Source organism: Triticum urartu, chromosome 3, assembly GCF_003073215.2.
Source record: "Triticum urartu cultivar G1812 chromosome 3, Tu2.1, whole genome shotgun sequence".
NCBI classification, from domain to species: Eukaryota; Viridiplantae; Streptophyta; class Magnoliopsida; order Poales; family Poaceae; genus Triticum; species Triticum urartu.
In genome coordinates, this window is record NC_053024.1 from 624,088,758 (window position 1) to 624,114,027 (window position 25,270).

Consider the following 25,270-nt stretch of genomic DNA (forward strand, 5'->3'; position numbering starts at 1 on the left):
ATAACTTATTCTGCACACTGGGTGATGAATAAGTTACACTAACTGATTTCTTATTTCTTATTCTATATTGTGTTAATTGTAGATATTGCTGGTGTAGTCATGTATGTGGGCCTAGTTGGCCATGACATAGATTCCCCCCTAGGCATGAGGGAAGTAGCAGTCATCGACGCTGGCATGCGAATTATCTTCCTACACATTTCCAAAGAACTAGCTGAACGTCATTGGAATGAACTTCTTTCTGCTGAAGCAAATGTTGGCTTAATCATGGCAACCTCTATGGAGGTTGATCAACTATCCAGTAAGTTTTTTCTTAAGAAGTATTGTACCCTTTCTGTGTCATGTTATTACTAACTTGAGAGTTGATAACAGAAACTCTTCTTAGCACGGGGACAACAACTTTATGCATACATAGCCTTTTCTTTCTGTTGTTGGACATTGAGATTTGCTTAATGACTTGTTTGGTGATCGAGTGTGTTACCTTTATTTTGATTACTGGTTTATATATTTATTGCGTATGGCTACACGTGCATTGCACGTGCATGCTTACTAGTGATTAGATAAGTATGATGTTACCATCTATATTACTCTCATTGTGGGTAGTCTCCGAGTGCTCATCGGGGCAAGACCCGTTTGCATACTATCATAAAGTGAGTGTTCCTACATTTATACGAGTGTCTGCGTTTGCACATTTTTTTTTCTAAGAAAAAAGGCTTATGGTCACTCCACACCATCAGATTACTAGTCACCAGCAAAAAAAAAAAATCCACTAAGCATGAAACATGGCAAAATCATTTATCTATGATGAAAGAAATGGGATCATCCTCCAAATAATAAGTAAGCAACCAAAAATGCTCGGTGTCGATGTATTTCTCTTTTGTAGGCACGAACCAGTGCCCTCCGGATCCAAAAAAAAATTAAAAGAAAAAGGTAACAACAACACAGGGAAAGAATGAATCAACAGCCGAGCATTCCGACGAACGGGACGGGAGTCGGGAGGCATTGATCGTCACGAAGGGTAGAGCGCCAAGAACTTGGGCGACAAGCACGGCGAGCTCCTCCAGATCCTGGAGTGCAGCTTGAGCACCTCGTGCGCCTTCTCTTTGGTCTTGACCCCGCACAGCTCGGACCGCAGCGCCAGGCACAGCTTGCCCACGACGCCGGCGTGCGCCATCTCCTGCAGCACGGCCGGCGTCGCTGCGTGCCGCGCGACGGACCTCAGCACGCGCACCGCCCGCTCGCTGGCCGCATCCGACACCCGCAGCACCTTCTTGCCCACCACGGCCACCCCCGCCGCGTGCGCCACCAGCTCCGCGCGCCCCTCGGCGCACGTGCACAGCCGGTCCAGCACGGCCAGCGCGAGCTCGCAGACCCGCCGCTCGGGCTCGTCCAGCAGCAGCTCCACGAGCGCCGGCACCGCGCCCGCGCCGACGATCTTGACGCGGTTCCGGCCGTACGGGCAGAGCGCGGAGAGCGCGTGGAGCGCCGCCTTGGTGGCGCGCGTCGAGACGCGGTCGCGGACCACGCGGATCACCTCGGCGAGGAGCTCCTGGTTCAGCCCGATCACCCAGGCCGGCACGGAGACGTCGGCCAGGGACCTCACGAGCCGCACGGCCTGCGCCCTCGACTGCAGGTTGGACGAGCGGAGCACGGCCGTCAGGGACTCCGCCAGGTTGCCGTGCCTGGACACAACGCGGACCAGCTCCTGCTCCGGGATCCGGAGCGACGCGAGGACCCCGACGGCCTCCTCCCGCGCCGTGGAGCAAGCGCTGGCGCCGGTGAGGACACGAGACAGCGCGTCGAAGACGCCATCCTGGGACTCCAGCATTGCCCTGGTGTCCTCGCACTCGGCCACCAACTCCCCCAGCTTCCTGAGCGCGCCGACCTGGGCCGCGGCGGCGTCGGAGAGCAGCGACGCGAGCTCGTCGCGGCGCACGGGCCTGAGCGCGGCCACCTCCCCCTCGACGTCGGAGCCGGGGGAGACGGACGCGACCCAGGAGCCGATGAGGCGGCGGAGGGTGTGGTTGGGCGTGAGCTGGAGCTCCGGCTCGAGCGGCTGGCGCGTGACGGGGCAGGTGCGCTGGCTGGCGCTGCACGCGGCCGGCGCAGCGGACGCGGCGAGCCAGCGCGAGATGGCGGCGCGGTCGTAGGAGATGCCGGTGGGCAGTGTCACCGGGTCGCGCATGAGCTGCAGCGAGATCGGGCAGAGGAAGTAGGACGGCACCTCGGCCGGGGGCGCGCCCGGCGCCGCCATGGCTGCTGCCATCTTCTCCGGAGCTGATTAGCTCGCCCGGCCGCAACAGGTTAGACGCGTCCGACGAAATGCGCCGCGGGTTGACGAAGTGCCTGTGGGGGCGCCGGAGCGGGATATATAGCAAGCCGGTCGGTGGCCCGTGGCCGGTGCGCGCGCGTCGGCAAGCTGGAGCTCTAGTTTATTCGCGCTAGCTAGCGATCTGTGGGTTTTGGAAGAAGAAGTTGGAACGAAGAAGACCAGCGGGGGTTGCGGAGGCAGCTATTGCCTCCGGATTATTTTAAGGCGTCGGGATTCGTCGTGAGTGGTGGCGTTCACATGCATCGCATCACATGGCTGCCCTTTGTTTACTGGTCGCTCGCGGCTCGGGTCAGAGCGGAGCCACATTTGCGTGCTAGCCCCTCGCTTGTATCGAAATTGCAAACCAGGCCCGTCATTACTCCTGCATTTGACATTTTGGATAGTTGACTTTGCGGGGCGTGGGTGCGTTAGCGTCGCGGTAGCTGGGTTTCTCCTCTCGCTTCTTCGCTTCTCCGGTCTTCACCTTCACGTTGGAAAAGTAGGCGACGGTTGTGAAACATGTGGCGGCGATAGATAGATGGCAGCTCCCGCGGTGGCCTCACTTTTCCTTCATGCTGATCATGGGAAGTAACTTATACTAGTGTCATGTATATGATATTAGTCTAAGGGCCTGTTTGGTTTTAAATAAGTCATCAATTTATAAGTCGAAAAATGAAAAAAGTGACTTATTTTGCCAAACAGACCCAACTTATAAGTCACCCCAACTTATAAGTCATAAGTTGCTCCACCCCAACTTAAAACTTATAAGTCGCTCCTTTTTGCATAGGTCCCATCACATTTACATAAAAAATAAGGTAGGAAGGTGTGTTCAGATGACTTATAAGTCAGGTGACAACCAAACAGACGTGACTTATAAGTCACTGGTTTTAAGTCACCTGACTTATAAGTCAGTGACTTATTAAAACCAAATAGGCCCTAAATTACTATCTTTATAGTGCAAAGTAACATAGTACTAGTGCCATAGATGACTTCATTTATTATCTTGTAGACTCATCTTTTCTCAAAAAGCGCTATGTTACAGTAACACCTCTCTCCTTATTAACTACATGTCATATAAGCAAAATTTTTTTGAAGTGCGTTATGTTACTATCTAAATTACTTTCACTATGATTAGCCTCATAGCCGCGAGCTAGGTTTGAGTGGCGAGGTGCATGTGCAAGCTGATCCAGTCCTACCGAGTTGGCTGTAGCACGATCTTAACGTTTGACATGCCACCGTATTGCTTGGCGCAGATCCCCCGAGAGAGTTCCATCCGTAACCGTAAGCTCCTATCGGTATCTCAAAAAACTCCCATCGGTAGTTCCAATTTTGCCGGAAAGCCCCCCATGCGTGTGGTGTTCCTGAAATGTGTACAAGCTCAGGCCCCTTTGCGCAAAGGGAGCCTGCATGGGACGGGATGTGATTGGCAGCTTGGCAGCGTGGGGAGGCTCGATCGAACGGTTGACCCTGGAAAATTGCAGGGGTTAACAAATTTGTACGAATGCGCAGGGGCGTAGGGAATCGCGCTGTCCCTGCTCTGTGAGCCGTGTTGTTAATGTTCAGATCTCTGACCCTGCTGGGCGGTGCCATGTTCTGGCTATTGAGATGTGCGCGCCGCGGCGAGCTTGGAGGAGGTGCCGCCATCCCATAGGCTTTGACCACCTAATTCTGACTTGTTTAATGCTTCACCTGATCGATCTGAAAATATGATGATCTGCTCCAACCTGTCACGCTGAGTTTTCTAAGCCCCGCGCCTTCAGAATCTTTCCGTGGATCCCTCTTTCAATGGCTACGATCTATCTTTTCTTATATGGATGTCGACGTTGAATTCTTTTAGAGAAGGGTTATACAGTCTTATCTTTTATCCTAAACCTTTTTTACATATTTGGTTCTCAAAAGTTGTCGTTCTAGAGGCTGTTTAGTTTGAGACTAAATTTGCCTAAGGTTGCCATATCTAAGGTTAGGCAAATTTGACCAATTTGGATGGGTGTTTGGTTCAATCCACACATTAGGCAAGCCACACTAGGGTCCCACACCTTAGGCATTTTCATAGGCTTGCCAACTTGTAGTTCTCATTTTGAAAAACTAACCTTAGCCAAGTGTGGCAACATTGAATGGCAAAGTGTGACATGGTTAGGCCTAGAACTAAACAGCCAGGAACTAAAGATCGGAAGGCCAAATGACTCAATCTTTTGATAGGAGGGGCCAAACAATACTAATGCATGTATTTTTGCCTAAATTTTACACTGTTCATGTACAAACTAGCGGTCCGGGGGAGGGGGGGGGGGGGGGCGTGGCCCCTGCTGGTCCCCCATGTCTCCACCAGTACAAACTATATCTTTTGGATTGATACTTGGAAACCATTCCTACAAATTACTTTTAAAAGTAATACCATTAACACAAATTTGTTTAGTTTATGATATGTTGTGATTAGATTGGCGCTTAATTAGTAGCATTTTGCCACCATATTGACTTTTTTTAACCATGCAAGGTACAAAATGTATGTTGTATCCTTTGCTTATGAATTGGTGATGTATAGATGCCACCCATATAGGCGAATAGTAGTTGAATTCCACGATAACCAAAAGCATTAGGTTGATACTCACTGGGTGACGTGGTTGTGCCTCAGCAGACTATTTTGTTGTTGCGCTGCATTTGAACTTGTTGTGTGAACATAATGGTTGCTTTATTTATAAAAGGCGGGGCGAAAACCTATTTCAGAGTAGTTATTTGTGCACTTGTTATGTGTGTCCTACTAAGGTAGATTAGTTTACTCGATGTTTCCCAAAACGAAATGGTTGAATCCCACGAAATGATGATCTATCGTATAGATCAATGCTCAACTTCTGCTGGAACTTGACACCTGAATCTAGCTGGACAACGAATTATTTGATATTCCATGTTGTTGGTTCCAATCTAAACACACATAACAAGAAATGCCAGCTGACCAAACTGTTATACTATAATAGCAGTTTCATCTACAGTTTTGCAAAATCTGGGGGCACATACAGTTTACGAGAAATAAATCTAGCACTCTTTATGTTTTTGTATACAAGGCCACTTCATTTTCGTGTCAAACTTTGACTTTTAATTTTGTTTGACAAAATATAAGTTATATGTCATCATAAATATATCATCGGAAAGTTTTTTAAAATGTGCATCCGCTGGCATATTTTTTATGGCATATAACTTATGTTTTTGTTGATAAAATTAATGTCAAAAGTTATTAGACATAAAAATATGCAGTGTCTTTGTATACAAAAATGGAGCGAGTACTCCCTATGGTAGATATCATCTCATATACCACACTCCCATCCATTTATTCACGGCTGCTATCAGAACAGGGTGTTGATACTACATGACTCTTTGTGGTTAAGCTAGCATATGCACGAACGAATGTATCATTCCGGCTTACATTGCACTCCAGATCCGTGCAGTCCGGATCCAAGTACATTTGCATCATGTCAACGATAATACTATTCAAGAGACCTCGTCCCCGACGTTCCCATGAAAAGAAGGGTTTGAATTGCTAACCAAGATTCTTCCATCTAATTAAATTGAAGTTTGTCAACCAATTTCCAGCCTAATTAATAGTTGTGGTTCTGCTAGCTACTATAGTGTCCACTACTACCTCCTCTCGAGTTTATATGTTTGCGTGTACCCCTAGATCGACAATTTAACTACTTAATTGACGACTTTATTTATGATGTGGAGTATCATAAATTAGTATCATGCATGGTGCACAGTATTATATGTTAATTTCATAGATTACTTTATTTATTGTTATGCAAGACACTTAGTAGCACATCATTTAATATAATACAGTATCATATCATAATACTCACCCATTCTTTTTTTCATTTAGTTATATGTCACCGTATCTAAATTGCTTAGTTGACGTGCATGATACTTCATATGATACTCCCACTACGACCAGCCTAATTTGAGTTACAAAGCTTGACTTTGACCAAAGCTAATACACGGACTAAATAAAAACGGAGGGAGTATATCACAAAACTTATATGATTATAAAATTCAAACATATTACTTTTAAATATATATATGTATATATATATATATATATATATGTGTGTGTGTGTGTGTGTGTGTGTGTGTGTGTGTGTGTGTTGCGATATAGTACAATTCATACTATTGCATTGGTAAATTAACAACCTAGAGGCATGCGGAGGACATATAACTGAAAATGCCTGTCCGGGTTGACTTTGGGAGCGATGCTGGCGCGAACGGTTCTTCTCAGCTCCATGTGGTGGTGGATGCAAGTGCCTGTCCAACGCCAACGTCGTTTACTTTCTGCCTTTTCCATGGTCCGAGTCCGACTGGGAGAACGCCTGCATGGTACTCCACGTTGGACGGCCGGGCCAATGCATGCACGGCTGCCGTGAGAACGCGCGCGGAGAGCTGACCTTTTGGGCTCTCGCCATCGCCAGCGACTGCTCGACAGTTCCAGCACATGTGAAAAACTCTCGCTGCTCGTGCGCCTCGAACGCCTTGAGCTCGCTCGGCAGAAAGGGCTGACCGGTCTACTGCGTGCTCGTTTAAGCGCGTCGCCGTCTGGATGGGCCAGCCGGACCGGACCGGACCGGTGCGCGTCGGTGCTCGATCGATGTGATGGTGGCCGCACCGCGGGCGCTCATAATTCCGCAGGCACGAAAATTCTAGATTTCGAGTATATTTATATGCTATACTGGTGTGTGAGGTTGATGCGTGGATATGTATTGATATTCCTGGATCGAAATACGACCCGATGCCATTAGAAAATAAGGTAAATGTTGAATACTTCGCGGGATTGTTTAGTGATGGAGCGTATACGTGGTTCCAATTATGGAGGGGGCAATGACAAATGATACACACGTCCCGGGAAGAGAGAAAGAGTCGTTGGTTCAGCCTTGTGGCTGGCTTTCCCATTTATTTGGAGTCAATTCATCCTTTTCTTTTCTCTGCTTTCTTTAGCTCATCTATAAGGTCCTTTTTAATGCTTCAAGGTGTATTGGTGCTAAGGGTGTCACATAGACATAAAATGATGTGACAAATCAATTACAAAGAAGAGAAAGCATTATGCTAACCCTAGAAGGAAACAATGCCAAACACATGAACCTATGCAAAATGAGTATCAACCGAGAGTTTAGGTGTTATAGAATTAAATAAAGGAGTTTATGTGCTAAACAATTAAATGAGTACAAAATAGGTATGCACTGGAAAGATTAATTGCTAAAGTATTAAATGCACTTAACACCTCATCTCCAATGCATTGAAAGATGCCTAAGATTGAGACGATTGCCCCTGCTCTTGAGCTCATCTTCACTGCCATCACGATGACAAAGCTAGCTTTTCACGAGGTTCATCCGGGTGGCGTGATTGTTCCCTTAGGCCAACTCTAACCGATCCCTAATTCGATCTCCAGTTTTCCTACTCTATGTGGCATCCAGCTGATCCCCTAAACCGAATAAAGGAGGATAATTTATCCTCTGCCGCCTATCCGATCCCTAAATATACTTCGTCTGGAGGAGGCCGAGAATAAATTTTCTTCACACAAAGGCCTCCTTGTGGGCGGACGGCGACTCGCGTGAAGCTTCCTTGTCGACGGTGGTGGCCTCCGACCTCGTCGCTAACCTCACATCCCCCCTGCTGCTTCGTCTCCCTTCCTTAGATCGCTGCTTCGTCGCCCTCGTCACTAGCAGGCCTCGCCTCCGACCACTGCTCTGTCGCCCTTCCTCTCCTGAGACGATGCGTCTGTCCCCTTCCTCCCCCGAGCCATTGCATCACCGAGCAGGGCCGCCGCCGGTTCCGCGAGCCCATGCTGCTCTTTCGGGCGCGCACGCGAGGAGACTCGCCACAGGACGCAACCGAAGCCGCCCTCACTAAGACATGTCGCCTCGTCGTAGTCCGTGGTGCTCCTGATGTTGTTGGTGTGGCTCCTCTTGCAGCACATCGGCGATCCTTGGGTCGTGGTGGCGTGGTTGATGCCGAGGATGGCAGCAGCAACAACATCAGAACAAGGGCGACGACAGTGGCATCAACAAGATGACAACAACGGCCATTTGTGGCGACGACCAGCGACCAGCAGGGGAAGTGCCATGGTGGCCTGCATCTCCAGCACATCCCGGCCGAGGGCTTCCACGGGTGGCTCTACAACGACCCCAACGCCTCCCTCCATCCTTGCCGAGCACGAACGCGACGGTGAACGCCAGCATTTTCGACGTGGTCACCATCGTCACAGACACACATAGTAGATGTTCGACGAGATGCATAGACCATTTAAGTTTACTCCACTAAATTTAGGAGTTCGGCTAGGTCCGACGGAAACTTAGTGGAGTAAATATACTTCACTAAGGTTTACTCAGCCGGATCCCCCGCTATTTTTAGGGGATCGGTTAAAAATGCCCTTAACGATACAACATCCCCAACCAGTGGAGCGGGTTTCAGGCTGCACACGCAACCAGTGGAGCATCCATTTTATGTTTCAAATAGTATTCTTAACTACTAGTCTGTAGTTAATCTCTGACAACCAGGGCATGCTCGGATAGCAAGGGCAGTTAGGCCACTACCCAAACCGAAAGTACGGGTGGCTCAGCCATAGTCGTATGAAAGAGCGTGTGCCTGATAGCTTGAATAGAGCCTGATGTCATGGCATGGGCAAAAGGACGGGTTGACTCGGGGAACCCCAACTCGGAACACCCAAGTAATGACACAATGGGGCAACCAATCGACAAAGCCACCTCCAAAGGCTGTTTTTTGGCTTATATTTTACTCCATCCATTCTTAAGTATAAGTATTTTTAGAGATTCCAATAAGAGACTACATACAGAGCAAAATGAGTGAATCTACACTCTAAAATATGTCTTTAAAATTAAAGACTTATATTTAGAAACAGAGGGAGTAGTTTCCATTCGTTCATTCGCATTTGATCATCTATATCATTCCCATGTGTGTTATTATTCATGATAATGGATTTTGGGGATGATCTATAGAACAAATATTTGTTAGACGTGTGATGACCCACAAGTATAGGGGATCAATCGTAGTCCTTTCGATAAGTAAGAGTGTCGAACCCAACGAGGAGCAGAAGGAAATGACAATTGGTTTTCAACAAGGTGTTCTCTGCAAGCATTGAAATTGTCGGTAACAAATAGTTTGATAGCAAGATAATTTGTAACGAGCAAGTATTGGTAATGGTAAATAAAGTGAAGCAAGGTAGCCCAATCCTTTTGTGGCAAAGGACATGCCAAAACGGTCTCTTATGATAGGCAAAGAGTTCTTGAGGGTACACAGGAATTTCATCTAGTCACTTTCATCATGTTGGTTTGATTCGTGTTCGCTACTTTGATAATTTGATATGTGGGTGAACCGGTGCTTAGGTGTTTTTCTTACTTGAACAAACCTTCTACTTATGATTAACCCCCTCACAAGTATCCGCAACTATGAGAAAAGTATTAAGATAAAATCTAACCATCGCATTAAACTTTTGGATCCAAATCAGTCCCTTACGAAGTAGCGCATAAACTAGGGTTTAAGCTTTTGTCACTCTAGCAACCCATCATCTAATAACTATTCCACAATGCATTCCCTTAGGCCCTAATAAGGTGAAGTTTCATGTAGTCGACATTCACATGACACCACTAAGGGAATCACAACATACATATCATAAAAATATCGAACACATATCAAGTTCACATGATTACTTACAACAAGATTTCTCCTGCGACCTCAAGAACAAAAGTAACTACTCACAAATGATAATCATGATCAAGATCAGAGGGGTATTAAGTAGCATAATGGATCTGAACATTTAATCTTCCACCAAATAAACCATATAATAATCGACTACAAGATGTAACCAACACTACTAGTCACCCACAATTACCAATCTAAGGTTTCAGTACAAAGATTGAACACAAGAGATGAACTAGGGTTTGAGATGAGATGGTGTTGTTGAATATGTTGATGGAGATTGCCCTCCCTAAGATGGGAGAGTTGTTGGTGATGATGATGACGATGATTTCCCCCTCTGAGGGGAAGTTCCCCCGGCGGAATCGCTCCGCCGCAGGGCAAAAGTGCTCCCGCCCAAGTTCGGCCTCGAGACGACGACTCTTCATCCCGAAAGTCCTCTCCTTATTTTTTTCTAGGTCAAAATGACTTATATACCGGAAGATGGGCACCGGAGGTGGGCCGAGGAGGGCACAATCCACCAGGGCGCGCCTGGGGGCCCTGGCGCGCCCAGGCGGGTTGTGCCCACCTGGTGGGCTCCCTCTGATAGTTATTTGCTTCAATAATTATTAAATATTCCATAAAAAATCTCTATGAAGTTTCAGCTCATTTGGAGATATGTAGAATAGGTAACTCTGACGTAGCTTTTTCAGGTCAAGAATTCCAGCTGTCGGCATTCTCCCTCTTTGTGTAAACCTTACATATTATGAGAGAAAAGGCATTAGAATTACTCCATAAAGCATTATTATGCAAAAAACATTATAAATAACAGTAGGATAACATGATGCAAAATGGATGTATCAACTCCACAAAGCTTAGACCTTGCTTCTCCTCAAGCGAAAAGCGAAATCGAAAAACATGTCCACATGCTTAGAGAGAGAGGTGTCGATAAAAACAAAATACAGACATAGAAGCATCAGGTATATTATTATAACAACAACAAAATTTATTATGGAACTTTTATCACATAACTTTTATCATAAACTTCTCATGAACAAGTAACAATTCATCACAACATCGAAGTATAAAGCATAAACTCTATTGAAAACCAACAAACTATGTTCTGAGTCAACTTTGCAACTACAATTTATCATCTTTTCAGGAAGGGTCACGTATCGGAGCCTTTTGGCAAGTCCACATACTCAACCATCATATAGTCTTCTATAATTGCTAATACTCACCGCATACACATTAGCAAAAAGTTTCAACCAGACACAAAGAAAGACAGGGGCTTATAGTTTCGCCTCCCAACGTATTCACCTCAATGGTGATGTCAACAATAATAACTCATGTCCACCCATATCCAACTGGATATATGTGCCTAGATCTTTCCTCACCACATGGTGCTTACCAAAAGAGAAAATAAAAATTAATAGGGAAGAATAGTTTTACTCTTGCATAAAAGTAAAAAATAAAAGTAAAAGATACGCCCTTCGCAGAAGGAAGCAGAGGTTGCCATGCGCTTTTTGGTTGTATGCTCAATCTCTTAATGCAAGCGAATGTCACGTTATATTGCCCCTTGTGGTAGCAACTTTTATTATGCAGTCTATCGCCTTTATTTTTTTGCCATCACAAGTTCGTACAACGCTCAATTTTCTCTTACACTAAATGATCTAACACATTTAGAAGCAATTTTTATTGCCTTTTTGCACCGATAACAACTTACGTGAAGGATCTTACTCAACCCATAGGTAGGTATGGTGGACTCTCAAAATAAAATTTGGGTTTAAGGGTTTTTGGATGCACAAGTAGTATCTCTACATAATGCAGAATTTTTGGCTAGCAAAGATAGGGAGCAAGCACCACATGTTAAAGGATCCATGGCAATATAACTTCTATGTGAATATGAACAAGCATAAATCATTACGTTGTCTTCCTTGTCCAATGTCAACAATTTTGGCAATATAATATTTTGATGGGGGCTCAAAATCATGAAAGATGTCCAAGATAGTATATTTGCATGTGAATCTTCTCTTCCCTTATTAATTCTTTCATGAATTGCATCATTGACCAATGTTATGTTTGTCAATCTCCAATAAATTTTACTACTTATACTCTTCCTTATGTGATGTCATTACTTACCATAAGATTAGTATATGATGTTTTCCATTTATTTCCTTTGTTTTTATTGGAATATGAAATTAAATAAAGCAAAACTCAAACTAAACTTTATTATATATCTCGCACACAATTGCAACGAAAGATCACTAAGCAAGCACTCAAAAAGAAAGGATCGAACTAAACTTTTATTCAACTAAATCAAAAGGTAACTAAGGATCAAACTCAAATAGATAAAGGCAAAGATAGTGGTGGTGATACGTGATTGCTCTCTGACTATAGCGCCAGAAAAGCTCATGTCTGCTAGGACTACGTTGGTATTTCTCCAAAGAGGAAGGATGATGCAGCACAGCGACAGTAGGTATTTCCCTCAGTGAAGAAACCAAGGTTATCGAACCAGTAGGAGAACCAAGCAACACAAGGTAAACAACACCTACACACAAATAACAACACCTCGCAACCCGACGTGTTAAAGGGGTTGTCAATCCCTTTCGGGTAATGATGCCAGTTGTAGTATATTGGAATAATAGATCACAAATAAAATAAATTGCATCAAAGTATTTTTGTATTTTTTGGCTTAATAGATCTGAATAAAAATGCAAAGGAAAAGTAGATCGCAAGTAAATATATGAGGAAGAAGACCCAGGGGACGTAGGTTTCACTAGTGGCTTCTCTCGAGAAAGATAGCAAACAGTGGGTAAACAAATTACTGTTGGGTAATTGATAGAACCTCAAATAATTATGACAATATCCAGGCAATAATCATTACATAAGCATCACGTCCAAGATTAGTAGACCGACTCCTGCCTGCATCTACTACTATTACTCCACACATTGACCGCTATCCAGCATGCATCTAGTGTATTAAGTTCATGGAAAACGAAGTAATGCAATTAGAATGATGACATGATGTAGACAAGATCCGTTTATCTATTGTGTAGATATATATCCTGTCTTTTTATCCTTAGTAGCAACGATACATACGTGTCGGTTCCCTTTTCTATCACTGGGATCAAGCACCGTAAGATCGAACCCACTACCGAGCACCTCTTCCCATTGCAAGATAAATAGATCAATTTGGCCAAACAAAACCCAAATATCGAAGAAGAAATACGAGGCTATAAGAGATCATGCATATAAGATATCAAAGAAACTCAAATAACTTTCATGGATATAAAAAGATATGACTAATCATAAACTCAAAGTTCATCAGATCCCAACAAACACACCACAAAAAGAGTTACATCATATGGATATCCAAGAGACCATTGTATTGAGAATCAAGAGAGAGAGAGAGATGAAGCCATCTAGCTACTAACTACGGACCCTAAGGTCTACAAAGAACCACTCACGCATCATCGGAGAGGCACCAATGGAGGTGGTGAACCCCATCCGAGATGGTGTCTAGATTGGATCTGGTGGTTCTGGACTCTGTGGCGGCTGGATGAATATTTCGTTGAATCCCCTAGGGTTTTGGGAATATTTGGGTATTTATAGAGCAAAGAGGCGGTCCGGAGGGCACCTGAGGTGGGCACAACTCACCAGGGCACGTCTGGGCCTCCTAGCGTGCCCTGGTGGGTTGTCCCCTCCTCGGGACTCCCCCAGGCGCAACCAGGGCCCAACTTGTTCCTTCCGCTCCATAAAAAATCTCCGTAAAGTTTCGTGGCATTTGGACTCCATTTGATATTGATTTTCTGCGATGTAAAAAACACGGAAAAACAGGAACTGGCACTTGGCACCATGTCAATAGGTTAGTACCAAAAAATGATATAAAATGACTATAAAATGATTACAAAACATCCAAGATTGATAATATAACAACACGGAACAATCAAAAATTATAGATACGTTGGAGACGTATCAGCATCAGCTTAACTCCTACTCGTCCTCGAGTAGGTAAGTGAAAAAAACAGAATTTTTGATGTGGAGTGCTGTTTAACATGTCATATCATATTTTTTCCTTTATAGCATGGACAATTGGACTTTTTATGTGATTCAAAGCAATAGTCTAGTGTTGACATAATAATTTAGATACTCAAGCATATCAACAAGCAACCATGTCTTTCAAAATATCAATGCTAAAATAAGTTATCCCTACAAAATTATATAGTCTTCTCATGCTCTGTCTTCTTAACACAAAGTATTTATCATGCACAACCCCGATGACAAGCCGAGCAATTGGTTCATACTTTTTAACGCGCTTCAGCTTTTTCAACTATTACACAATACATGAGCGCAAGCCATGGATATAGCACTACAGGTGGAATAGAGTATGATGATAGGGGAAAATATAGAGAAGACAAAAAAGTAAGAAAGTCTCACATCGATGCGGCTAACCAACGGGCTATGGAGATGCCCATCAATCGATATCAACGTGAGGAGTAGGGATTGCCATGCAACGAATGCACTAAAAGCTATAAGTGTATGAAAGCTCAATATGAAAACTAAGTGGGTGTGCATCTAATCCTATAATGAAAAATTCCCACTAGTATATGAAAGTGACAACATAGGAGACTCTCCATATGAAAAACATGGTGCTACTTTGAAGCACAAGTGTGGTAAAAGATACTAGCAATGCCCTTCTCTCTTTGTTAATTTTTTTTCCTTTTTCTTTTTCTCTCATTGTCCAGAGTGTCATCCCGACTTGTGGGGGAATCGTAGTCTCCATCATCCTTTCCTCTCTGGGGCACTGCTCTAAACATGAATAATGATGATCATCACACTTCTATTTACTTATAACTCAAAAGAAATAAAAATTAAAACTCGATACCTATGACAAAATATGACTCTATATAAATGCCCTTGGCATGTACCAGGATGTGCAATGATCTAGCGTGACATGTATGAAAATAATGAATGGTGGATGAGCCACAAACACTATGTCAGCTATATGATTGTAACCCTCGATGCGGCTATATCTCCCACGTGTCGAAGCACGACTTAGAGGCATAACCGCATTGAAAGCAATGTCGCAAGTGAGGTAATCTTCGCAAACAACCCATGTAATACATAAGGGAAAAGAGATACATAGTTGGCTTACAATCGCCACTTCACACAATTACATGAATAAAGCATTACATCAACCAGATACAATCAAGGTCCAACTACGGAACCAAAATAAAAGAAGAACCCCAAATGCGACAAGGTCCCCGATTGACCCCAACTGGGGTCCACTACTGATCAACTAGAACGAGACAACACAAAGGACAAGATCTTCATCGAGCTCCTCCTGAGCTTGGTTGCGTCAACTGCACGGTCTCGTCAGCACCTGCAAGCTGGTTTTGGAAGTATCTGTGAGCCACGGGGACTCAACAATCTCGCACCCTCGCGATCAAGACTATTTAAGCTTATGGGTAAGGTAAAGGTATGAGGTGGAGCTGCAGCAAGCGACTAGCATATATGGTGGCTAACATATTCGCAAAAGAGAGCGAGAAGAGAAGGCAAAGCACGAACGAAGAACTATGATCAAGAAGTGATCCTAGAACAACCTACATCGAACATAACTCCAACACCGTGTTCACTTCCCGGACACCGCCGGAAAGAGACCATCACGGTTACACACACAGTTGACTCATTTTAAATAAGTTAAGGCTCAAGTTATCTACAACCGGACATTAACAAATTCCCATCTGCCCATAACCGCGGGCACGGCTTTCAAAAGTTCAAATCCCTGCAGGGGTGTCCCAACTTAGCCCATGACAAGCTCTCACGGTCAACGAAGGAATAGACCTCCTCCCGAGACATTCCGATCAGACTCGGTATCCCGGTTCCTCAAGACATCCTCGACAATGGTAAAACAAGTCCAGCAAGACCGCCCGATGCGCCGACATCCTGATAGGAGCCGCACATATCTCGTTCTCAGGGAAACACCGGATGAGCGCTCCGTACAACTAAAACCAGCCCTCAAGTTTCCCCGAGGTGGCGCTGCAAAGGACTCTAGTTCGGACCAACACTTAGACAAGCACTGGCCCGGGGGGGGGTTAAAATAAAGATGACCCTCGGGATGCGCGACTCCCAAGGGAAAAAGGCTAGGTGGCGAATGGTAAAACCAAGGTTGGGCCTTGCTGGAGGAGTTTTATTCAAAGCGAACTGTCAAGAGGTTCCCATTATAACCCAACCGCGTAAGGAACGCAAAATCCGGGAACATAACACCGATATGACGGAAACTAGGGCGGCAAGAGTGGAACAAAACACCAGGCATAAGGCCGAGCCTTCCACCCTTTACCAAGTATATAGATGCATTAATTAAATAAGATATATTGTGATATCTCAACAAGTAAAACAATGTTCCAACAAGGAACAACATCTCCGTGTTCCAACAAGGAACAAACTTCAATCTTCACCTGCAACTAACAACGCTATAAGAGGGGCTGAGCAAAGCGGTACATAGCCAATCAACGGTTTGCTAGGACAAGGTGGGTTAGAGGCTTGGTTCAACGATATGGGAGGCATGATAAGCAAGTGGTAGGTATCGCAGCATAGGCATAGCAAAAGAGCGAGCAACTAAGCAAGCAAAGATAGAAGTGATTTCGAGGGTATGGTCATCTTGCCTGAGATCCCGCAAGGAAGAAGAACGAGTCCATGAAGAAGACAAACAGACGTTGACGAACGCATCCTCACAAACGCGATGTTATCGGAACCAACACGAAGAAGCAAACACCGGAAAAGAAGCACACAACATAGTAAACAACCAACACATGAACATGGTATGATATGCGAGATGCGGTATGCGATGCATATGCAAGATTTGACAAGGAATGCATGAACCTGGCCTCAACTTGGAAATCCAAGTGTGCCACTGGAAAGATGAGATGAAATCGCTTGAAAACGATATAAATAACGCCGGAATCGGAGTTACGATTTGGAAATGGCAAGTGATTCAAATATGGCACCGGTCTGCGATTTACAGCAAGTAGCCATCTAAATGCAACAAGACAAACATGCTACAGCAATCAAACATGGCAACAAAATACACGGCAGGGATCCACTCATGATGCTTAACAAAAGATGAACACTGAGCTACGGCTAATACATCCATTAACAGGTTCAAACAAGCATGGAAAAAAAATGCAAACGGTAAACAGATCTCAGACTTAGTGAAATTAACACAAGCCTGGAATTTCAGATCAGATAGCACACTTTGAAGCAGCAAAACTATATGCTACAGGGCCTAAAATGGAAAAGTAAAGCATTGAGTGGAGCTATTCAAAGAGCTTAACAAAAGTCCCTTAGTGACCTTGAGCCAAAAGGGATCAGAAAATACAATTGCACGCATGTGAACATGGCAAAAACATGATCAGATCACAGACTTAGTGAAAACTGGAGCATGCTGAAATAGATATCAAGTAGGCATGTTTACGAGCTCGATGCACTCACTACAGAGCAAGTCATGACAATCTAAGCATACACCCATCAAGAAAACACATTATACAAGCTAGACAGGGCAAGAACAAAAACATAGAATGCACGGATCAACTACAACATCCTCGGCAAAATCGCTAACAAGTAGACAATCTGCCCAGATTCGCGAAATGACAAAAGTAGAGCTCGATTGACTCAAGCTAGGGTGCTCCATAAATGCCAACAAAGACATGGATGGATAGAGTAGTACAAGATTAACAAAACATCCTTACTGATCATCCTCAAAAGAGGCACAGATCACTAGGAAACAACATGAACATATGGCATATTGAGATAAACAGATCAAGGACTTAGTGGAAATGCTAAGTCCCTGAAATCAGCATTAACAAGTGCACCACTTTGCAAGCTTGTGCTAGACACCACACACATCACAAAAATACATGGGTTGCACCTCTCGAAAGATGGCAAAACCCTTAACAAAACATAATTAGCGCTCATGGGCATAACATGCACACAATAATCATGGCAAAAATGACAAATATCTAAATGGAGCAGCAGATCTGACAAATAACTCAAGTAGCACTCTTCCAACAGCATTTCGGGCATCAAGATGAACTCAAATGAAAATAATGCAATGAGATGAAATGATGTACTCTCTGAGACGAACATTTTGATATGCTATATGCATGAATCGGAGCTACGGATGCAAAGTTACGACATGAAGAACATGGGCATTTGAATCTGGAAATTTCGGGGACTTAGTGGAATTTATACCTCCGCGAAAGTCAACGCGGGACGGAGGGATCCGGGACGAAGCGGTGCAGATCTGAGACGGGACGTTTGGTTCGGGGAGTGGTGGATCTGGTCCCGGTCCACGGGATCTCACCGGAGACGATGGAGATGGCCGGAATTTGAGCTTGGGGCGACGCCGGTCGAGGCAAGGCGGAGGAGGCGGTGTAGGTGGCCGGATCCGGCGGCCGGCGGCGTGCATGCGCGGTGGCGGGGTCCTCCGAGGCGGGGCGAGGCGGGCGCGCCGGCGAGTCCGGCGACGAGCCGTGGCGGCTCGCGGTGCTAGGAGGAGGCGCACGACGGCGTTTTCCGGCGAAAGGCGGCGGCGCGGGAACGCCCAGGCACGGGGCGCGGTCGGGCCGGGCGGGCCGGCCATGGGCCCGTAGGGCCGTGGCGGCGCGGGGGAGAGAGAGGAGGCGCTGTGGCGGACACGTGGCGCGCGGGGGTTGGAGGAGAGCAGCAGCGGGGCGACGTGGCGCGATGCGATTGGCCGGGCGACGTGGCGGCGGCGCGAACATGTCCGGCGACTGGATGGACATGTCCGGCGATGCGAGAGGAGCGGGGCTAGGGTTCATCCGCGAAAATATCGGGGATGGCCACATATATATAGGTAGAGGGAGCTAGGAGAGTCCAAATGGGGTGCGGTTTTCGGCCTCGCGATCGTGATCGAACGACCGAGATGATGGAGATGGTTTAGGTGGGTTTTGGGCCACTTTGGAAGGGTGTTGGGCTGCAACACACACGAGGCCTTTTCGGTCCCTCGGTTATCAAACAAAGTCCAAATGGTACGAAACTTGACAGGCGGTCTACCGGTAGTAAACCAAGGCCGCTTGGCAAGTCTCGGTCCAATCCGGAAATGTTTAACCCCCACACATGAAAGGAAGGTAGAAATGACCACCGGAGGAGATAGGAGCGCCGGAATGCAAAACAGACAACGGGGAAAATGCTCGGATGCAAGAGACGAACATGTATGCGAATGAAATGCACATGATGACATGATATGCAATGCATGACACGCAAGCAATGACAAGGCAACAACAGCGAATAAGCGGAGGACACCTGGGACATCGGTCTCGGGGCGTTACAACAGTTCACCACTACGAGAGGATCTCGTCCCGAGATCTAGAGTAGCACCGGAGGGAAAAACGGAAGAGATAGAGAAGTGGTAGAACTAAGTGGCTCCTTTGACAATTGAGTGAAACCAAAGAACCTTGCGAGGTTGAACAATTTGAAAGAAAGAATACAACAAAGATGAATAAAGTCGAAAACACTCCGTTAGAAAAGAGGGACAAGGAACACTGCGAAAAACCTTGAGGTTTAAGGGAAGATATATATTGAAAACACTTCAGTTAAAACAAGATAGAGAAGGATTAAGAATGATATAATTTGGACAGCACTCCGACTGTAAATGGAAGAAATTGAACATGATATTGACAAACCGAGATGAGGAGTGAAAAGAGCAACATCACTAGACCTCCGGAACGCAAGGAAACAAGATCTTGAGAGAGCACGGTTACAACAAATGCTATAACGGAGTTGTTGGAAAACCAACAACGAAAAGAATAATCTTGATATGGTCTTATGGAACACATCTCAAACTTATGAGGTGACAACCTGCCACTCACGGGAAAAGGAATTGGATTGATATGAATGAGGAGACGAGAAACTTATTTCACCGGGAGGATAAATGAAGAACTCGGGTCCTTTATAAACACCATAGATAGCAACAAACCATAGGGAAGGCTTTAGGTGAAATATAACCCAAGATAATTCCAATGACGATATTGATGGATTTAAAATACCTCATTCATAACAACATGTGAGTTATGAAACATGAACTCAAATTATTAAGAATGACATAATACCACCTCCAATAATATGGTAGAAAGAATTGCACTCCGGATTACAAGAAGAAGAATGCTTGAGCTCCTTAAAAGAATCTCAATGAACACTTCAAGAAGGAATTAAATCCTTGATGAATCCATCATGTAGAACCTCTGTGAAGAACTCCGGTAACCAAAGGATGACGAAAAAAAGGAAGTTGAAAACACAAGGTGAAACCTTGTAATGATTTAGACGAATCTCCGTGGTGAAATAATTGAGAGAACTTGGAAGTCCGGGAAAAAGAGAAGATGAAACAATTGAATTCAGGAATTTGATGGACCTTCGGAATAAGGAATTAATCACTATGAAGAAACAAGAATAAGAATTACGTTACGCGTACCCTTCACCAATTTGGATTGATGAGAAGCAATGGATCGCATACGACTTATTCTCGTAGAAAGGATTTAGATAGATATAGCGTCAACTTGAGAATGCCTTCCACGAAACACCGGTAGAATTGAAAACACGAATGAATTGATAAGGAAGAGAAATCTTGAACGAACCACCGTAAGAATTGAACAACGAATGAAGTAAAAGGATGAATCACCGGTAAGAATTGTGAAATGAACGAAGCAAAGGCACAATTCACCGGGAAGAATATGAAGAACGAATGAAGATGCTTGAGGGTATTTAGATACAAGTGGACGAAGAGATCAAGACCTGCTTAGATAAAACTTGAATGAAGCACCGGTAAAATTGGAGGATGATAACTGACAGCTGAGAATGAATAAACCTGAATTGATGGACTCCGGATAACAAACTGAGAAGACTCTTGAATTACTCCGGATAGGTGAAAATAATTCTCACGATCAAAACAATTACGAGAGGATGGCAACAAGCTAGAATCACGAATCTTGAAGAGAATGGAGCAAGATTAAAGAGAAACTCTTCTTCGGTCTTCAAAATCTGAGAATTACGACGAGAACACCACCATGAATTATTTAGACACTCCGGAAGAATCAAAACGAAGAGGTTGAGCCAACGATGAAAATAGTGTGAAAGATCTTGGAGAAGGCATTTGACTGATGAAGAATCATTCTTACGTCAAACTTTGAAATGAATTTGAGAATAGCTCCGGAAAGATTAGAAGAGTCAGGTAAGATCCTGGGAATAGGCCTGTGGGTTAGGGCCCACTGAAAATAAAACACCGTTGAATGATTTAAAAGAGAGAATGCACCGGTTGAATTAAATGTCTTGAATGGGATAACAACCTTGAAATAGGTTGAACAGATCTTGAATGACAAGACGAGCCTTTTGAGAAAGCTTTGAGCACGCCGGAACAAATGAATAGTGAGAAGTGAATTGTTATGAGGTACACCGGTATGAGAAGGCATTGAAATGAGGAAAGGGGTAAGATCAACAAAGCTTGACTTGAAACCACCGGAGAAGAAAAAAGAAAGAAGAATGATGAACTAGAAGCTCCGTTAGTATCTTCATGAGAATCACCGGATAAAATATTGGCGGAAAAAGAATGGAGAGACCTCACAAGAATAAAAAGATACTTGATTAAGAAATCTGAGTCCTTGAAGAAACAAGGGTGGGAGGGTGGGAAAACAAAGACAACTTGGAACGGATGAAGCAAACACCGTTGAGAAGAACTGATAATTGATCTTGTGAATGTTGAAGTGATCGGATCCACTAGAAGAGAAACACACCGGTTGAAAAGGATTGACATGACAAACTCGATGATCGAGAAGGGTTGGTATTCACATAGAAATATGAGAGCACCGCTTGGAAAAGGTATGGAATCAACATTTGACTTCAAAGCAAGTCGAATACCACAACTCAAAAACAAAAACAAAGGATTGGCTTGCAGAATAAGCCGGAACAAACATATGATAGAGATTTCGTCCGAAGTTTTCGTGGTGGGGCCTACACGGGCTCGATCGTACAACACCATCATGTACAAGGTAGTGCACATGACATACAAAGCGTCCCCGAGTCGGCATAGCCAAGGACTCTTTAAGACACAACGAGACCACTGTAAAACCGACCGTGAATAGGCGGACCACTAGACGTCGAACCCCAATTTCATATCATACATCTGTCAGAAAGACATCCTAAGAGCTACTTGAATTCCCACTTATAAACTCCCAAAATTTTCCGGTTATGCAATCAGGTGTTGGGGATACAGGGGAAGCATAATATCTCACCCAAAACTAGCAAATCCTACATCCAGCTGTATCCATCCTTTAACACATAACCAAGAAACCTTCGGAAATCATCTACCTCAACCTTCAAAAAGCATCCGTTATACAATTTATGGCGATACTCCCGAACTCCCGCCCCAGTACTGGGTGGCATCGAGGTTATCTCACCAACGAACTTCATAAAAGAGATTTTCGATGTCGGCATACTAAACTCAGGTATTCCAGAACTGCAATGATAAAATTATGACGACAACACCTCAGAGCTCAACTCCCCGGGACACTTCCACAAAACCCCTGACAGGAGGCACCAAGACAATGTTCCCATCATAAAACCATCGGAACGATTCCAAGATACCCGCGTGATCCTAAAAAAAAATCATGAAATTTGAGAAAAGAAGAGTCAAAACTCTACGTCAGGATGCCTTACCAGAGCGATGGGGAGACTGGGAAGTAAAAAGAATTCCTAAACTCTCCGATATATAATTCCTAAATGACTCAAAACATTTTTCTAGACACAACTCGGCTTCTAAAAATGATCAAGCAATGGGGCTCCTAAGGTCGGGGAAGGCTCTGATACCAACTTGTAACGCCCTCGATGCGGATATCTCCCACGTGTCGAAGCACGACTTAGAGGCATAACCGCATTGAAAGCAATGTCGCAAGTGAGGTAATCTTCGCAAACAATCCATGTAATACATAAGGGAAAAGAGATACATAGTTGGCTTACAATCGCCACTTCACACAATTACATGAATAAAGCATTACATCAACCAGATACAATCAATGTCCGACTACAGAACCAAAATAAAAGAAGAACCCCAAATGCGACAAGGTCCCCGATCGACCCCAACTGGGGTCCACTACTGATCAACTAGAATGAAACAACACAAAGGACAAGATCTTCATCGAGCTCCTCCTGAGCTTGGTTGCGTCAACTGCACGGTCTTGTCGGCACCTGCAAACTGGTTTTGGAAGTATCTGTGAGCCACGGGGACTCAGCAATCTCGCACCCTCGCGATCAAGACTATTTAAGCTTATGGGTAAGGTAAAGGTATGAGGTGGAGCTGCAGCAAGCGACTAAGCATATATGGTGGCTAACATACGCAAATGAGAGCGAGAAGAGAAGGCAAAGCACGATCGAGAAACTATGATCAAGAAGTGATCCTAGAACAACCTACGTCAAACATAACTCCAACACCGTGTTCACTTCCCGGACTCCGCCGAAGAGACCATCACGGTTACACAGTTGATGTATTTTAATTAAGGTCAACTTCAGTTATCTACAACCGGACATTAACAAATTCCCATCTGCCCATAACCGCGGGCACGGCTTTCGAAAAGTTCAAATCCCTGCAGGGGATGTCCCAACTTAGCCCATGACAAGCTCTCACGGTCAACGAAGGAATAGACCTCTCCCGAGACATTCCGATCAGACTCGGTACCCGGTTACAAGACACTCGACAATGGTAAAACAAGACCAGCAACCCGCCCGAATGTGCCGACAAATCCCGATAGGAGCTGCACATATCTCGTTCTCAGGGCACACCGGATGAGCGCTCCGTACAACTAAAACCAACCCTCAAGTTTCCCCGAGGTGGCGCTGCAAAGGGGCTCTAGTTCGGACCAACACTTAGAGAAGCACTGGCCCCGGGGGGGTTAAAATAAAGATGACCCTCGGGATGCGCGACTCCCAAGGGAAAAAGGCTAGGTGGCGAATGGTAAAACCAAGGTTGGGCCTTGCTGGAGGAGTTTTATTCAAAGCGAACTGTCAAGAGGTTCCCATTATAACCCAACCGCGTAAGGAACGCAAAATCCGGGAACATAACACCGATATGACGGAAACTAGGGCGGCAAGAGTGGAACAAAACACCAGGCATAAGGCCGAGCCTTCCACCCTTTACCAAGTATATAGATGCATTAATTAAATAAGATATATTGTGATATCCCAACAAGTAAAACAATGTTCCAACAAGGAACAAACTTCAATCTTCACCTGCAACTAACAACGCTATAAGAGAGGCTGAGCAAATCGGTACATACCCAATCAACGGTTTGCTAGGACAAGGTGGGTTAGAGGCTTGGTTCAACGATATGGGAGGCATGATAATCAAGTGGTAGGTATCACATCATAGTCATAGCAAAAGAGCGAGCAACTAAGCAAGCAAAGATAGAAGTGATTTCGAGGGTATGGTCATCTTGCCTGAGACCCCGCAAGGAAAAAGAACGAGTCCATGAAGAAGACAAACGGACGTTGACGAACGGGTCCTCACAAATGCGACGTTATCGGAACCAACACGAAGAAGCAAACACCAGAAAAGAAGCACACAACATAGTAAACAACCAACACATGAACATGGTATGATATGCGAGATGCGGTATGCGATGCATATGCAAGATTTGACAAGGAATGCATGAACCTGGCCTCAACTTGGAAATCCAAGTGTGCCACTGGAAAGATGAGATGAAATCGCTTGAAAACGATATAAAGAACGCCGGAATCGGAGTTACGGTTTGGAAATGGCAAGCGATTCAAATATGGCACCGGTCTGCGATTTACAGCAAGTAGCCATCTAAATGCAACAAGACAAACATGCTACAGCACTCAAACATGGCAACAAAATACACGGCAGGGATCCACTCATGATGCTTAACAAAAGATGAACACTGAGATACGGCTAATACATCCATTAACAGGTTCAAACAAGCATGGCAAAAATGCAAACGGTAAACAGATCTCAGACTTAGTGAAATTAACACAAGCCTGGAATTTCAGATCAGATAGCACACTTTGGAGCAGCAAAACTATATGCTACATGGCCTGAACAAGGCAAAGTAAAGCATGGCATGGAGCTACTCAAAGAGCTTAACAAAAGTCCCTTAGTGACCTTGAGCCAAAAGGGATCAGAAAATACAATTGCACGCATGTGAACATGGCAAAAACATAATAAGATCACAGACTTAGTGAAAACTGGAGCATGCTGAAACAGATATCAAG

General features: G+C 44.7%; 1 protein-coding gene across 1 annotated transcript; it reads right to left on the reverse strand.

Moving 5' to 3' along the window:
• Positions 1-780: 780 nt before the first annotated feature.
• LOC125548884 (E3 ubiquitin-protein ligase PUB23-like) lies at positions 781-2,507 on the reverse strand. Its single transcript, XM_048712408.1, has one exon. It carries the CDS (start codon positions 2,261-2,263, stop codon positions 1,007-1,009), a length of 1,257 nt encoding a protein of 418 aa, XP_048568365.1. The 5' UTR covers positions 2,264-2,507; the 3' UTR covers positions 781-1,006.
• Between the last annotated feature and the right edge of the window lie 22,763 nt (positions 2,508-25,270).